Source organism: Haliotis asinina, chromosome 12, assembly GCF_037392515.1.
Source record: "Haliotis asinina isolate JCU_RB_2024 chromosome 12, JCU_Hal_asi_v2, whole genome shotgun sequence".
Taxonomy (NCBI): Eukaryota; Metazoa; Mollusca; class Gastropoda; order Lepetellida; family Haliotidae; genus Haliotis; species Haliotis asinina.
In genome coordinates, this window is record NC_090291.1 from 35906742 (window position 1) to 35925050 (window position 18309).

General features: G+C 40.0%; 1 protein-coding gene across 2 annotated transcripts in view; it reads right to left on the reverse strand.

Annotated features, from left to right (window-relative positions):
• LOC137258333 (uncharacterized) overlaps nucleotides 1–18309 on the reverse strand; it is a 167449-nt gene that overhangs the window by 70377 nt on the left and 78763 nt on the right. For both annotated transcript variants that reach the window (XM_067795972.1, XM_067795973.1), the window contains exon 4: nucleotides 9775–9836. In XM_067795972.1, coding sequence (XP_067652073.1) covers nucleotides 9775–9836 — 62 coding nt within the window. The remainder of the gene's footprint in view (nucleotides 1–9774; nucleotides 9837–18309) is intronic.

Consider the following 18309-nt stretch of genomic DNA (forward strand, 5'->3'; position numbering starts at 1 on the left):
GATATTCTGTGTATTTGCAACTAAAGTATCAATAATGCAGTAGACTGGTGCTTTAAAAAAACTACATCATCTCTGTCAAATGTTGCAATGTCTCAGATCATGAACACCACCATACAATAGCTTGTACCAAGTATAGCAAGGAGAGGGAATCGCTTCTAAAAACAGGTTTTGTTTTTTTTTTCATGATAAAAGATTTGCTACATTCTTTAAAAAAAAAAACAGTTTTAAAAATTTTGTTCTAACAAAGGTCTTGACACTATTTCCAAAATATGTAGTGACATTTACAATTTAAAATTAATTTTGCAAATTACCATAGTCTCAACATACTGTTTCTACATGATAATACGACATATGATCTGTAAAATTATTGTAATGTACATCATTTTGTAATTACTGTGTTTATATTTGTCATTTATAGATTACTGCTATTGTTTCTTCATGGAATGCAATGCAATAAATATCTTTTATCTTATATCACATTTATCAGAATATCATTGGAGGCAGTATTGACTAAAAACAAATGTCAGTGACTTCTACATGTTGTCACATCATGTGACAAATGAATTTGTAAATCTTATCACACAGAATAAACTGCCTGTTACAATACACCACAAGGTCTGACAAAAGGCGTAATTTTACTATTTTCTAAGACACCACCTGGAGATGAAGAATGATTCAGTGCATCCTTGACAACAGCTTCCACCAGCATACACCAAGTACCATCAGCTCAAACTGTTCTCATTAGGAAAACACGACATATTTACACTAGATACAAACCCTACTAACATGCCTGTCACAACATCATGATGAAGATGGTTGAACATGGCAAACATGCAATGCTTACATGTTTCACAACCTCAGTTGGCCAATTTCATCCATGAAGACAGCAAAATGTATCACCGAAGACCACCAAATTAGATAAATACCCATGTGAATGTAAACAATAATTCAACACAACAAATTGGTCCGGAAGAGGAAACAAAAAAATTCAGACTACTTTTCCTCTTAAGGTTCAGTGATAAAAGCGTACAACAATTTTTTCCAGCTAAAATAACAAATCTGACACTGGATGTATATGTAAGGAGGCCTCGGTGCCAGCATAGTCCTCAACAACATAATGTTTTATCTGAAAAAGGCTTTGCTTAATTATATTTTCTGCAGAAAGAGAAAATGTACAAGCTTTTTAAAGCAAAAAGATTGCGATTCTGTAAACAAATATGCATCATTAGTTTGCAAACATTATTATCTTAAGAGGAGAGGAAGTCTTCCACTATGTTTTAGAACATGGGATTTGTGATAAAAATACAATCAGGACAAAGTGAATGGATTAGGTCATTTTTTAAGTAGGAAACACTATAGTCGGAAAGAGTTGCTGGAAAGTAAAACTTTCCTAGAAAGACACAAGGTCACATCTAAATATAATGCAATAAATACTGAACAAAATCAGTCAGGAATCATCAATATTTAGGGATATTTTTTTTTAAGACTAAGAATACACTTTCATAAAATGCTGCTTTATAAAACATACAATTCTATGTATTTTCCATATATATGAACCTTGTACCATTGCAAGGAATTATATTTGAATAAGATCAGATTTAACAAATTCCAAGGATCATCTAAGCTTCAGTAGTGGTGACACTTCGAAAACATCAACTGAATGCACTAATGAAGTCTTTTTTTTATCATTACTGCTTTTTTCAAGTCATCATTACACAACTTGTCTTCACTTTTTACCATATGGTGACATGAATTGTGGAATCTAAAAAACAGCCTTGAAACAATAAATCTTCTGCTTCTACATAAATGACAGATATGACTGCCATGAGCTATTCAAATACACTAACAAGCAAAAGAGTGTTTTCTCATGTATTTCTGAATAGAAAATGAAAGTTGATTTACTCATAAATTATTTCAGTTTAGATTTCTCTGATAAGAGTATCTTCATGTTGAGGTTACCCAGTGTTGAGGGTACAAGCCGTCTGTTGGGAGGAGCAGACGGCCAGATGGCAGCCATCATGGCTCTTCATTCTGAGAGTAGCTCCCTTGAACCAGTGTCAAATACTCTGTAACAGCACTGGTGGGGCTTCACATTCTTGCAGATTTGGGATATATACAGTTCGCCATGAGACTTTTCCATCTACTGATTAATGAAATTGACAAAATACTCTACAGAGTTCCCTCCCATTAGCACTAACAACCGTGATAAATGGCATGGTGCAGAAAGCCCTTCTGGTGTTTACAAGTCTCTTATCCAAAATATGAACCTATTAAATACTTTCACCTCTTCCCCTCAAACAGTTGGAGTGTTTACCAACTTGAGAAGGAAAATAAGAAAGTGTTAACAGTTAGCTGGCCTGCCAACTGCCATGTCCTCGGTGAGATAAATTTACCAAAACTACTTCTGTCTGGCCCCCAGCTAATCCTCTGCAACCAGAAATACGACATTGACAGTTCCTGTCACCTCCATACTGGAGTATTTAGAGGAGTCATTACAATCTGATCCTTTCCCCTCTGCACAAACGGCAAGAGTCTGCAAGAGTTTTTGAAGGACCCCCTCTAGAATGCTTGCGGTACTGTTTGCCTATGACTGTAATGTAAAACCCTCAAGTGGGGACATTCCACCATGATCAGTGGTTGCCAAATCACCAGCACCAGGTGAAACACCTTCATCAGCTGCAACCAGCATGGACCTCTCCACAGTCACAGTTGTCTGACTTTCCCTGATAACACTGACGGGTGGGGGACATTTTGAACTTTGGGGACATCACCAGGTTGTCTGCTGTCAATCAACCCAAATCTGAAGAGTTTTATCTTTTTAATATCTGGGCACATGTACATTTTCTTTCACAAGTCACATACTGCATACTAACATTGCAATGTATTCCCTGTACAGTATAAAGACATTTATCTTACCTCACACATGAATGTCGCTTTCTGATTGGCTAAGCACTATTCTATTATTTTCAATGTACCCTGCTTACAGGCAATGTATTATTTTCATTGTACACTGCTGGCAATTCCGAACTCTTCTGATGCTTCATGGTAGTACTTTTGTTTAGCTCGAATAACATTGAATCATGTATCAAGCACGGAAATTACCCATGTTTTGCGATTGAAAATCAACGGAAGGGAGATAACTCTAAGTCTGTAAACCTTGTGTCATCTGCAACATAGTGATTCACCTCGCATTCAGCAGAAGTGCTTCAAACAGTTCAAAATTAAAATTCAGGTGTTCGGTAAGATAAATACGTTATTCACTGGTCCCTCAGGGTCCATGAGCTCATGCACCCTCCAGGTTTGTTTATGTTTTACATATACGCCCAGCAGAACCCACAAATCAAGTGTCACAAGCTATGCTGCTTCATACCATTGTAATTTATTTCTGTTCTAAACTGTACAGACATGCCCTATATATACATGCCCTACACAACCCACAAATCAAGTGTCACATGCTATGCTGCTTCCTACCATGGTAACTTATTTCTGCTCTATACTGTACAGACACTGCCCTGGACATACATGCCCTCCACAACTCACAAATCAGGTGTCACATGATATGCTGGTTAATGATCACCTCAGTGTCCACCAAATCACTTCAATCTCCCTCAGTCACTGCAGGTCAGTTTCCCACACCTGAACCGTTGCTATGGTATTTATACAGGCAAGGTTTTGACAGTTTCCATGGAAACCTTATATATATAGGCATGATAATCTATTTAAGGTAAACTTGTCAACAATGATCCAAATAATCAATCTCAAAAAGCTGATGAATGCTTTCACATTCATATCTGCCTATCTGCTTCAAATAGCTAATGCATAGATTTCCTTTTACATTATTCATGAAAAATTGTTTATACTATCACATATTTAATGACTTTAACATATTTTAGTACAAAGATACAGAAATACAGAGACACATTCCACATATAAATGATGTAAATTGTAACAATATGACTCTGAAACCCATAAATGTGTGGCAGTATTTCCATAAAGGCAAAAACATACTGAAGTCATTTCATAAAAATCAATATGAACAACAACAACAACAATAGCTTGACAGACTGCTTATTCTCTGTTGAAGAAAGATCATGGCAGTTTCAAGTCAACTCTGAACCATGATGTATGGCAATGATTTTAATACAACCATTAGACAGATGACAACAGTGAGAACAATTCAAATACTTCACTGAACTCAGAAACGATGATTTTTACCCCTATTTTGCATTCATATCAGCCAAGAACACTGACACTGCAGCATTACCACCCAATCCAACACTGCTCCATCAAACACTGGTCCCTCCAAAGCCACTCAACCCCATCCTACATCCCCTTATCCTCTATATACTTTACTCCATGCTCCTACCCCTTCCATGTATCAGGTCTACCTCACCCCACACAATACATGCATTTCCATGACCATCTGACCCTGCTCCTACTCCTTCCATACATCAGGTCTAATTCACCCCACACAATATTTCAATGCCCACCCATTGCTGTTCCACAAGGCACACAACCCATTCCATGCATCAGGTCTACCCACAAAACACAGTATTTCAATGCCCATCCGACGCTGTTCCTACTCCTTCCATACATCAAGTCTACCCACAAAACACAGTATTTCAATGACCATCTGACGCTGTTCCTACTCCTTCCATACATCAAGTCTACCCACAAAACACAGTATTTCAATGACCATCTGATGCTGTTCCTACCCCTTCCATGCATCAGGTCTACCCACAAAACACAGTATTTCAATACCCATCTGATGCTGTTCCTACCCCTTCCATGCATCAAGTCTACCCACAAAACACAGTATTTCAATGCCCATCTGATGCTGTTCCTACCCCTTCCATACATCAAGTCTACCCACAAAACACAGTATTTCAATGCCCATCTGATGCTGTTCCTACCCCTTCCATGCATCAAGTCTACCCACAAAACACAGTATTTCAATGCCCATCTGATGCTGTTCCTACCCCTTCCATACATCAAGTCTACCCACAAAACACAGTATTTCAATGCCCATCTGATGCTGTTCCTACCCCTTCCATAACATCAAGTCTACCCACAAAACACAGTATTTCAATGCCCATCTGATGCTGTTCCTACCCCTTCCATGCATCAAGTCTACCCACAAAACACAGTATTTCAATGCCCATCTGCAGCTGATGCTGTTCCTACCCCTTCCATACATCAGGTCTACCCACAAAACACAGTATTTCAATGCCCATCTGCAGCTGATGCTGTTCCTACCCCTTCCATACATCAGGTCTACCCACAAAACACAGTATTTCAATGCCCATCTGATGCTGTTCCTACCCCTTCCATGCATCAGGTCTACCCACAAAACACAGTATTTCAATGCCCATCTGATGCTGTTCCTACCCCTTCCATGCATCAAGTCTACCCACAAAACACAGTATTTCAATGCCCATCTGATGCTGTTCCTACCCCTTCCATGCATCAAGTCTACCCACAAAACACAGTATTTCAATGCCCATCTGATGCTGTTCCTACCCCTTCCATGCATCAAGTCTACCCACAAAACACAGTATTTCAATGCCCATCTGCAGCTGATGCTGTTCCTACCCCTTCCATACATCAGGTCTACCCACAAAACACAGTATTTCAATGCCCATCTGCAGCTGATGCTGTTCCTACCCCTTCCATGCATCAAGTCTACCCACAAAACACAGTATTTCAATGCCCATCTGATGCTGTTCCTACCCCTTCCATACATCAAGTCTACCCACAAAACACAGTATTTCAATGCCCATCTGATGCTGTTCCTACCCCTTCCATGCATCAAGTCTACCCACAAAACACAGTATTTCAATGCCCATCTGATGCTGTTCCTACCCCTTCCATGCATCAAGTCTACCCACAAAACACAGTATTTCAATGCCCATCTGATGCTGTTCCTACCCCTTCCATAACATCAAGTCTACCCACAAAACACAGTATTTCAATGCCCATCTGATGCTGTTCCTACCCCTTCCATGCATCAAGTCTACCCACAAAACACAGTATTTCAATGCCCATCTGCAGCTGATGCTGTTCCTACCCCTTCCATACATCAGGTCTACCCACAAAACACAGTATTTCAATGCCCATCTGCAGCTGATGCTGTTCCTACCCCTTCCATACATCAGGTCTACCCACAAAACACAGTATTTCAATGCCCATCTGATGCTGTTCCTACCCCTTCCATGCATCAGGTCTACCCACAAAACACAGTATTTCAATGCCCATCTGATGCTGTTCCTACCCCTTCCATGCATCAAGTCTACCCACAAAACACAGTATTTCAATGCCCATCTGATGCTGTTCCTACCCCTTCCATGCATCAAGTCTACCCACAAAACACAGTATTTCAATGCCCATCTGATGCTGTTCCTACCCCTTCCATGCATCAAGTCTACCCACAAAACACAGTATTTCAATGCCCATCTGATGCTGTTCCTACCCCTTCCATACATCAAGTCTACCCACAAAACACAGTATTTCAATGACCATCAAACACAAGGCACACAGCCCCATCTAACATCGCCTTCCACTCCACATACCTTGCTCCCTGCAAGGGTCTATCTCACCCCACTCAAGTATTTCAGTCACCTCTGCTAACCCCCTATTCCCACTGAAAGCATCACCTCTGAACCACACATCACCCCAACAAGGGTCACCTTTCAACCACACCTTCCTACTCAGCATCCCTATTCCCACCACAAACACCACATGTTCTCTACAGCATGTCCCCAACACGCAGATCTGTCCCTACTGCACATCCCTGACTTTAAGTATCCCTTCCACCCCACCCTGCTTTTCTCAATCGATTCCCAGGTGTTTCCCCTTGAGCTTGTACCCTGTACAACCCCTCCCCTACCATCTCTACCTTCCTGAACCCATGAAGTCTGTCTGGTGCCACGGATCCTCCTCTGGGGGTAGATTCAATTCTCACCTCCAGTGACTAGTCTGCCTGAGTTCCATATCATAGCAATCTTGCACAATACACAGCTTATTATAAAGGATATTTCAACAGTCGGGCGGATTACATGGCATTACAACAGAGCTCTTTGAACATAAATTGTGAGAAAACTATATGACAAACAGTTTGACCTCCTAATCCCCCCAACAACAAAGGTAGGTCAGGAAAAGAGCATCTAAGACAGCAACTATTATTGGAATGTCATGGGGTTTTGTCACCCTACAGGGGAGGTAATTATGCTGTCAGTGTGGATTTGTCTCCCCCTGACAAAACTCTTTGATGTTGAAAACCATGATTTAGCTATGAATAAACATGGCCAATCATTAACTACTCCAACCTCCGTATCATACTGGCTGACAAATAAAAGAATAGCTGAGTTGGGAAAATGACTGGGCATTAGTTGATGGCATTTGTTCAGTGTGCTCAGATACATACTTAATAACAATGATGAGCTCTGACTGACATCAATGATGAGGGGCGGTGGGAGGTACACTGATCAGAGTCAAAGTGGGAGGTTGAGAGACAAACACACAGTCCAGAAGCAGCCGAAGAATTACTACTTTTTAATAACGCTATTCCACACCATAGCAATCCACATGTCATTGGTTATCAGTGTTAATCCTGCATAAATGTTTAACACTTTCATTTCTGTCACTTTCAAATTTGTAGCAAAATTAAAAATCATGAATTGGTTTAGAAACATTGCTTACAAATGCTATCAGTCATCATTTTTCAATTTTTCACTTGTCTTCAGCACGAATTTGTAGTCTTAAGCTTGCATGCCAGCATGAGTTTCAAAGAAGTGGAGGTTAGTATGACTCAAAATTATTCCACATAACACATTGAAGCAGACCAAGTGTTTTTGAACAAAACAAATCTTTTACTGAATTTGTAACCTCAGCAAATATATGCTCATATTCAGGGGTTCAATTTTTGTTGTAAAACCAACCTGCCACGGGGCAAGTGACTTCAAGAAAGTAACTTGTCCTGACTAAATTTCCACTTGTCCTGATTTTATGACACAATGTTTGATGTTAATGTTTACTGGACTGTTTATCAAAGAGTGATAAATTTCAAAGAACAATAGCTCTAAATTACTATCATTGCAAAATGTAATAGCTACATTATGAGCAGATATGAAATGAAATCAAAGTTTATTTGCAGTTTGAAAGCATAAGTAGAAATTATCTAGTAGTCCACGGACAAGTAAGATACCATTATTTGATTGCCTGAAATGAGAAGTGACTTGTCCTGGGTGTTAGGTGATGGGATTTTTTAATCCCTGATATGTGCTACAAACTTGCAAAAGATGTGACTGTAGACCACTGTCTCTGTACCTACGATGGATGACAGTATTTGTGTATATATACACAAACTGTAAAACAAAGTAATAATCATCTTTATATGTGAACCACTTTCGCTCTTTTACATAGTTCAACAATGCATGACTAAGTAATACTGGCAGTTATGCCCTGACGAACGCCAAGAAGGAACGGAAGAACTTTGAACATAAAGATTATTTGTGCCATCATAGTTCATTTTTTTCCACTTACTACCAAGCAAGTATGGATATTTTATATAGATCTGATTCATCATAAGCACATGAACCAGTTGGTGCATATACAACTTTTATTAAACTTATTAAAGCATGAGTGCATTATCCATTTAAGGTGCAAATTTTCCAACCCTTCATCACTACTTCTTAAGAACACTAATGGTCACTACAAGGATATGCTTCCAAACAATACAGCTAACCAAAGGCCTGGCTGTTCCAGTAATATACATATACTCCAACCAGATAGTATACAAGTGCTTTCTGTCACATCCATCTTTGAAATCCTTGCACATCAACAAAGGATTTGAAGCCAGACGAACCTGCACAATATGAACTTAGTAAATATCCCGTTTATGGCTGGAATAGACTTCATCTAGTCAACCTTCGCGGGGTATTGTAATAATACACACATCTTGGCAAACACAGATTGTCGGCAATCAATAGAGGTGGACACAGCACTGATCAGAGGTTAGCATGATTGATGGCATATCATGGATACCTGTGGTGTAATGGACAAGAGGCTAAATCAAGACATGAAACAAACAAGTGACTGAAATCATGATCCATCAGAGTATCCCACCAGATGATGTTTAGGTCATCGGTTTCAGTGTCTGATGACCCAATCTGCTGCTTCTTTAATCTGTAAATCTCCCATAAGGGACATGTGATGTAAAGGGCAACACAAAGGATGATGTGTGGGGCTGTGTGGTCTTGAAGACAAAGAGATACATATGTCATAACATGATATGTCATGATGCATGACAAGTTGCTGGGTGATGGTGTTATGAGGACAGCCAGCCAACCAGCAAGACAGCTCATGGCATGATGGCATGTCTGAACTAGAGAGTGAATGATAGCATGAAGGACAACAGCACCATCAGAGCATAAGATACCTATTGAACCAGTTGGCAGTTATTCCTGATAACCACCATTCAAGGACAATCTCATCCTGATTGCTGCGGTCTGAACTTCAAACATGTGTTACCTGTGCTTCAATGACATCCTACTGCTCAATCATAACTAAAGGATTGGGGTATGGTGCCGCTGTCTGAACTTCAAACATGTGGTACCTGTGCTTCAATGACATCCTACTGCTCAATCATAACTAAAGGATTGGGGTATGGTGCCGCTGTCTGAACTTCAAACATGTGATACCTGTGCTTCAATGACATCCAACTGCTCAATCAAAACTAAGGGATTGGGGTATGGGGTGAAATATGGTTGCACTCACCTTTACTAAAAGCTGTTATTATGAACTTAAAGCCTTTCCCAGAAGGGCCCTCATCATCCGTCCTGAAAATAGAAGAATCTGTTAGGAACAAGCATCCAACATCAACTGAAAGAAAGTTGTATATAGAACATGTAAATTATCACAATTTACAGTGAAAAATTGCTTCCTTTAGGTATACCATGAATCTATGATCATGGGTTTGAATTCCATAACTGTCCTGATTATGTTCCTCGACATTGGAGCTGGTATGCACTATGCCCATGGTAATATAAACTGCATCACTGACTTTACTTTCACATTTTACTGACAGACTGTGACAAAACTGAGGCCAAATTCACTAACTAACCCTGTTGTCAATGTAAGTGTGGACAGAGTATAAGATGGTGAGATATCGTAAGTAAACAGGTGCATATTATTATTTTCTGCTTCTTGATTGGATAATTACTTTTTCTGTGAATGAAAGTAAATATGACAAAAAACAATGTTATTTAACTTCATGAAAATATCTTGGTTACATTTGGGGCAGATAGTTGTGCTTCATTCCAACAGATAATACAACACTAATGGTAATGCTCAAATTTAGTCCACAAGAAATGTTAATATCACCTATGTTCTTTTTACAGACTGAGCAGAAAACAGGATACAAAGAGGTAGTCAGTTTGAGCCTGTTATGACTTAGTTCAGCATACTGAGATTGGTTTTCAGATCTGACTGACATTTAAGCCATCCTCTCACTCATTCAGCAAGACAAACAGTCCCATCTGATGGCAGACTGAAAACTCGAAAGCCATAATTTGGTAAAATTTATTTGGTTTAGTTCATTGAACTGACACTTATCCACACACAACACTTAAATTTGGACTGAAAAAAGTCAGTCAGATACATATCTGGATTTGAAGATGTTTTTGGCACAGACAGTAATGGGGACTTGGACAGCCATCTGTACAAAGTCAGACATCACAGCTGTCCACAATTAAGGAATTGCTACATTCCCACATCACCCCCTCCCACCACAGATAGAGTTGGCCATGCCGGGAGGATGTTCCTGCCATGGTGCACAGATACACATTGACATATGCGTGATATACATTTATGCCTTCTCCACATCCTCCAGCTCCTCAGTGTCGCACTGCTCTCCAGTCAGTCAGTACATCCCAGCCAACAAAACCCCAGAATCCAAAACAATGTTTTCCAACTTCAGGTTTAACAAAGCAAGGAAAACATTTTGTGGAAACAATGATACTGCCAAAGCAGCATCTCCAAAGCATATAAATAACTCAAGCAGGGCTAATTAAATACAGATCTGAAGCAATGATAATGAGCATAAGTTCCCCTGTAAATAGTCATCAGAGTGCAATCTTGGTGAATGGGGCAGAAGAGGAGGAATTCCCATGTCTATTATGATAGTGAACAAGCACCTGCTCCTTCCATCACGGCTAGGTAATTGTTGCCTATAGTGCCCCTAGGAACACACTACCTTAGAACCTAGTGCAAGGGGAGAAAGGGCCATGGACGGTGTTATCCCAGGCCTCAATGGAGCTAGCTTAACCTGTGCTGTCTGTCGGAAGCTAATAAAACAACTTAATGCCATGTAGATCAGACAAAAACAGGGTCCCACTGCACCTGTGGCTGCTGTTGTTGCATGCTGATGGGAAGAAGACTAATTGTCAGAATCGGATACCTGTCGTGGTAGCTGGAACAATAACAGTTCAAGCTGTAAACACTTGCTGTGTAGAACATGGTGTCGAGTCTGAATAGGATGTGCTTTCTTGTCTTACGGTATTATCTGTTTAACTGGATCATTACATCTCAACATTAGCTGCATTAATGACCAAAACACAAACCCCTGGCCATTCTTGAGTTACACCCAAACGGCTCCACACTGAAATCTTTTGTTTACTCATTGTCTTTCTAGATTTTCTTTCATTCTTACCAAATCTCTTGAATGCTTGCTTGGGACATTAATCATGGCACTGTTCATATTCTAAGGTACATTACACAGCAACGTTCTTCTTTCCTACACTACAAACTCAGATACTGTCAACCATCCTGTCCCACTGAGCAACACTTGTCTCCATCAAATGACAAAGCCATACCCTGTCTTCACTTGAAGGATCAAAAGTGACTCTGAGGTTTTATTTGAAAAAGTAAGCCAGCAGCAGAGAAATGAGACAGGGGGTAAAACAAACTGTTCCAAGATTTTGATCCAAATGAACACAGAAACATACAATTTATATGATTTTAATATTTGCTATTTAGGCCAGACCAATTCTATTTCTTGTTTTACAGTTCCGTCTGTATATTTTCAAGAATTAGAAAAAATAAAAGTGAATTTTCCCTGCTCAAAAAGTAAAAGCCTAATGTTTTCATTGGTCAAAAATGTAAACTGACAAGAACTTTTTTTTTAGATCGTTGTTTGCCCCATATACACTTCATAAATTGCCAAAAGTAAAATACTTTCAGTACGTAGATAGAATATTACTTTGATTGGTGGTTATATTTTTTGTTCCTGTTAGGTTTTGGTTTTTCTCAGGACAAAAATCCGTAAAACAAGAAATAAAATTTGTCTAGCCTTACTGATGAAATTAAGTGGGATGTGACAGTTGATACCTCACCATGCATGTGCTCTGCTTGGCTATCCTTGTCCTGCATTTGAGCTGCACGCAATACCCATCTTGTGAGGTACACATGGTTCATACTGATAAACAATCGCATTCTTCACAGTGATGTTTCATAGACTAGTAGATAAAACCACCAAAGGAGGCAACATAAATTGATGTTTTCTGTAATGTGATATTTCACAACCGTGTTCAGTAACAGCAAGGAATGTTTCATCAATCTTCAAAACAAGCAAAATAATTTAAATCAAGGGCTATTCTTTAGAAAATCCCCGGGAAATTGCCTGTGGAGTTTACTCTGTGAAGGGAGAACCTGGCGAGACTACAGAGTAACACCACAGGAAATTCATGAAGAAACTCTTGTCCCTCTTTCTTGTCCAAACTTGACCCATTCTTCCAATACCAACCATGCATAAACCAAATAGCAACTTCACTATCCCATCCTCTCCATCCTTTCAACCCCACCCCACCCTCAACCCATCCTTGCCATGATCAAATGCCCCCTTCCTTAGCTCAACTAGCCCAGCCTGTCACATACCCCTCCTCCTGCCAAACCATTTGCCATCCTCCTTGTCCAACCTTGCCAGTTCTTTCCCACACTCATTATTGCCACCAAATATCCCCATCCTTGCCCAACCCAGTATGTTTTAACACCAAGCCTGCTTCCATGAAATGTGTATTGCTTTGTCCATTCCCCTACTCTTTCCTTTCATTCCACCTTCAATTATCTGGTTGTCACCTCCAAACACTAATACCTCTGCAGTTCCTATCAGCATGTGTCCCAGATCCCAATAAATCCCCCAGCTTACAGCTTTGCCCAGATTTCAACAGGCAGCCTGCTTGACTCCATACAAATTTCACCATATTAGTGAACATCATTATGAGCAGAGTTCTCGAAGCCTTATCACAGTTGCTGCACAAGTGTTAATTCCTGCATTCCATGACAGCAGTCTGTCACTGATACCAGACCGATATGCTCATCCTGGCACTAATACTATCACTACAATGCTGTTGAGCTGTCCTCACAGGCAGCTTCAAGGGACACATCCCCATAACATTCATACTCCCTATATAGGATTAACTGATTGATTATCTGGTTCTGCCAGTGTTTAGCCATATCACTGATGTCAAATCTACATGATGTCAAATCTACATGAAATCATACCTTAAGCTGGTCACAAAGCCACCATTATCAATCTTCCAACCATTCATCATAGTGTGGCAATGCTGCTCGTTCTGTCGTCGGCCATGTTGTCCAACCAAACCCTGAATGGTTGCTTTACATTATAACACTTGACGCTTTTTACAAAAGTATGGCAATGTTGCTTTATGTGACAATGGCCACATTGCCCTGCCAATTCTTATTTGTTCCCTGATTCTAACAACATCCTGAAGCTCTTTTACCTAGGTATCACAAGTTTATCACCCAGCTCCATCAGTAGAGTGCATCAAAATAATACTTATATAAACGTGCCACTGAACGATTCCAGCCAGCAAGGTAGTCTAAAGGTTAAATTGTGCCCTCATCATGCTGAAGACCCAGGTTTGATTCCCCAAATGGATACATTTCAGGTGTCCCCTGCTGTGAATATTGCTGGAATACTGCCAGAAACGGCATAAAAGCTCACTCACTCATTATATAATTCATTCTTCAGCAGAGCCATTGTCAAGACTTTCCAATCGGAAAAACCAGCAAATAAATCAATAAAGAGTCTAATGACTCACAACGATTTGTTTCTTCGTTAACATGAAAACTTATGCTACTTTCAGCTCCAGACAAGATACCTGTCCATAACTGAAAAGTCACCTCATCAGCATGTCACAGCAATTCAACTTCACGGTCTTTTCCTACCTTTAACACTGCAATGAACTGAAGAAGAACAAGCCATCAGCAGTGTTTACATTATTCTTCAAAAGTCACAACTAGCTCTGGAAGACGTCCATGTTCTGTGGTGCCGAGCAAGGAGTAATTCCAAAACTCACAGCCACATCTGTGACGACTCGCACAGCACCATCTGTGACAGGGCTTCTGGTGATCACATATTGATCCAAACACTACCACGATTACTCTCTGCACTCAAATCATCAAAAACACAATTTTCCAATTTATTTTGGCTAAAGTGAATACTTACAACCTAGTCTACCAGATCTGAGTAATGCTTCCTAGAAACACTTTCTAATTCACCGACTTTCTATTTGACAGAATCTTACTCACATTCTTGATCGAGAGCTTACCATGGATATTACAATCTTATTTGCCAATCTTTTGCATTAAACATCACTTCTTGCAAGGGCTCTGTTTAACGTTTTCATTGTGACATCTCAAAAACATAAACATCAGTTCTGAAACTATTAAAATACTTTTTCCCATCTTTTTAAGCCTGAATTTGAAACATGCAACACATCCATATTGCCAGCCATTCACATCTCTCTGATGGCACTATGTAGATTTAGCAACTGTTTGTCAGTTTGTTTGTTTGATTTTTAAAGCAGCAGTTGTGTGTGGACTAATGCTTAGTCTGTGAAAACATAGTTTTAATACACAGAATTGCATATAAATTGGAAAAGGAGAATCAGTGAGGAAGGAGATTCAGACTTAAGGAAAATCTCGATTTGTTTGGACTGTTAGCATTATACTTAAGACTGGATGGTATGAAGAAAATCTACACATGCTAGGGCTGTTAGCATTATTCGTAGAACTAGGTGGTAAGGAGAAAATCTAGACTTGCTAAGGCTTTTGGCATTACAGTTAGGGCTGGTTGTAAAGGAAAACAACTAGACTTGCTAGAAATTGTAGCACTACAGCTGGGGCTGGGTGGAAGAAAGAAAAAATCTAGACATGCTAGGGCTTTCAGAATTACAATAGGGGCTTGGGGGGTAAGGAGTGCATCTAGACTTGTCAGACCATCCAATCCATTAAGTCACATTGCACAACAAGCAAAGGCTACTGAAGACCAGCCCAACACTGAGTATCCACACAAAACATACTCAGAAATGTCACATGTCAGTGTCTTCATTTTTCCTGCTTTTATCAAATTCAAGTGCATTTGAAAACATCAGTGTTAAATATTTTTTGTATTAACTGCAAATGAATATGAAGCATATTGTTATCACATTTTTTCTTATCTCATCCAATTCACACAGATCAGTTCTGCACAAACCCTTTTCATTCCACGAAATATTCAGCTGATTACACCTTATCACTTTAATATAACTTTTGAAATATCAATATGATTCCAAAGATGACATTAATGTACGCATCACAGATGACCTGGCTTACTCTCACATGAAATATGACCTCTTGAAATTCAGCCAATACGTTAAAAGCCTACACACCAATACTACAAAATTACTATAATTGAACCATATACTTGGTTCCTGTTTATGGGAACAGTCAGCAATACTCAGCCATGGGAGCATTGTTACATGTGTGATGGTCCTAAGATCATCTTACACAAGCTAGCCTGGCAATATGTGTGCATGGTCCATTCATCAGCTTATAGAAGCAGGCATGGCCTTACATCAGGTTACACATGCCAGCATGGCACGATGTGTGCATGGTCCATAAATAAGCTTACACAAGCCAGCATGGTGCTGTGTGGATGGTCCATACATCAGCTTATACAAGCAGACATGGTCCTTAAACCAGCTTACACAAGCCAGAATGGCACTATGTGTGCATGGTCCATGTATCAGCTTATTATGTAAGCATTTTTCCGGCTGTCTAATTGGTCTAGAGGCAGTCATGTGAGCATTGACAGAAAAGAGTACTGACTCCAACCCAGGTCTGATCATATTGACTATGTCACTGAAAATAAGTTATGACGTCAAGTTATGACATCATTCTATTGTTTACTTTGGGTCTGTTTGTCTGCTGTCTGCACTTGGACAACTGCACAACCTGTACCCCCAGTAGCACAAACTCCAGACAGCATGGCACACTGGGCCTTAGACAAGCATGGCACCCATGCCCCTAATAGACTAGACTCCATACAGCATGGTACTCCATGCCTGTAGCTGGCTGCACTTACTGGAGTGTAAGGAGATACTGCCGCTCCTTCAGTAGAGTACTGGATCACTACCAGTGTTTGACATCTGCCAGGTAATCTAGTAGACAACTTGGGAGTCAGTCATGCTAAATAAATCACACACAACTGGCCTTCATAACTCACTGACTTATTGAGTATGTAACAGAAGTCCTTGTTTAACAGTTATCTATAGTGGTTGTGCATGGGGCTGTGCCTTGTGGCTGTGTCAGGTGTCTCTAGCTCAACATGCCATAGGAGGGAGGAGTTATGTGTAAGTCGTATCAAGTCCACATGCCATGCAGAGGATATCAGAGGATATACAAGTCAAATCAACACAGCATTGTCTTACAGGTGATACACATTTCACAGCATGGGTGATTAACTTTGGTTACATATCAGCTACAGTGTGTGGCGCTATTGAGTGAGTTAATGAGTGAGTGAATAAATTTATGATATGGGTTTCTCTGCCATTATCACAGTAATCAACAGAACTTGCCAATATTCTGTATCACTCATAATACCATGGATGATTAGAGTGGCCATCCTTCACACAGCTTCACTGAGAAATCACTAATGTTAGTGACGCCCTACGTCCCCATGCCATAGAGTGATCTTAATTCTAAGGTGATGAACTCCCATATTAAACATATACTTGTGGAACAGGACCCGACTTCACTGGCTCCAATGAACCCTTTTGCTTCCCATGCAATCAAACAAATTCGACTTGCATCATAAATTGCCCACTGAGACGACTAGCTAAGTATGACAGTCGTCACAAGAACTAATTGTGCAAAAAACAAAAACAGAAACATCCGCTTAATACATGTTTGATACCCAAGGAATAATCTCCCACACTCTCTCCCATCCAAAATCTGCTATCACATATGCTTCATGAGCTGCTGTCAGATATTCAAATAATTTTACGTGAAATCAATGTCGCCTCTATAATCGGACGCGATCAGGTAATAATCTGCTTATGGTCTTGAAACTAAGCTCTTCTGCCAAGTCTGCTGGCACCAATCAGGAGTGTTCAAGGCATGGGAATAACGTCTATTCGTGAATGCATATCATCCAGTTTGTGGTGTATTGCTCAGAATCATAAGAACACCATTCACTGAAGAAAGAATAGCTTTCCTTCTTCACCGTGTGGAAAGAATATTTACATAAAAAGTTCATCCTACTGCATCTGGACTATCCCACTAAATCTAGATCATCTCAAGTCACAGATCAGCCCAAAAGTTCAAGTGTCAGGGAAATATGACAGTAAAAGCAACACCTTTGCATACTGTGTCACCATTTCCCCTGGAATTAAGCTCTGTAGATGTCTGGCTGTCAAATACTGATAACAAATGCAGCAACATTGTAAACTTCAAGAATGGGTCCGAGGCACAATACACCAGTGTTTCATACACCGTGTGCAAACACTGCCGATAAATGTACCATGTACCAGCATCCTCCAATACAACAGTTGACCAATTCCATCACACAGCCTCGACCTTCCCGACAAACAACCAGCCCTTCCGTCCCTAACAAACAACACTCCTTGAGCAGGAAAATAAACCACAGTAAGTACTTTCACCTGGCCTCCCTCTGCCCGCCAAATATTCAGCATGAGTATCTGTCTAGGGCTTGTTTACTTTATAAGATAGAAAGAACATTTAACAAAGTGCTCATTCTCAAGGTTTCTGCACTGTTGTTCCTTACAGGAAGAGCAATCCTTGTTATGTCATGTCTTGAGATGAGCACATGGCTGGTAGATGGATGGGCATACGGTCAATGAAAGCATGTACAGCAAATTGAAAATGATTTTGGAGATTTAAGCCCTTCAGTCGTTATTATAAGTGATGAAACACCTGGTCAGAATACTGATACCACTCCACACTCCATCT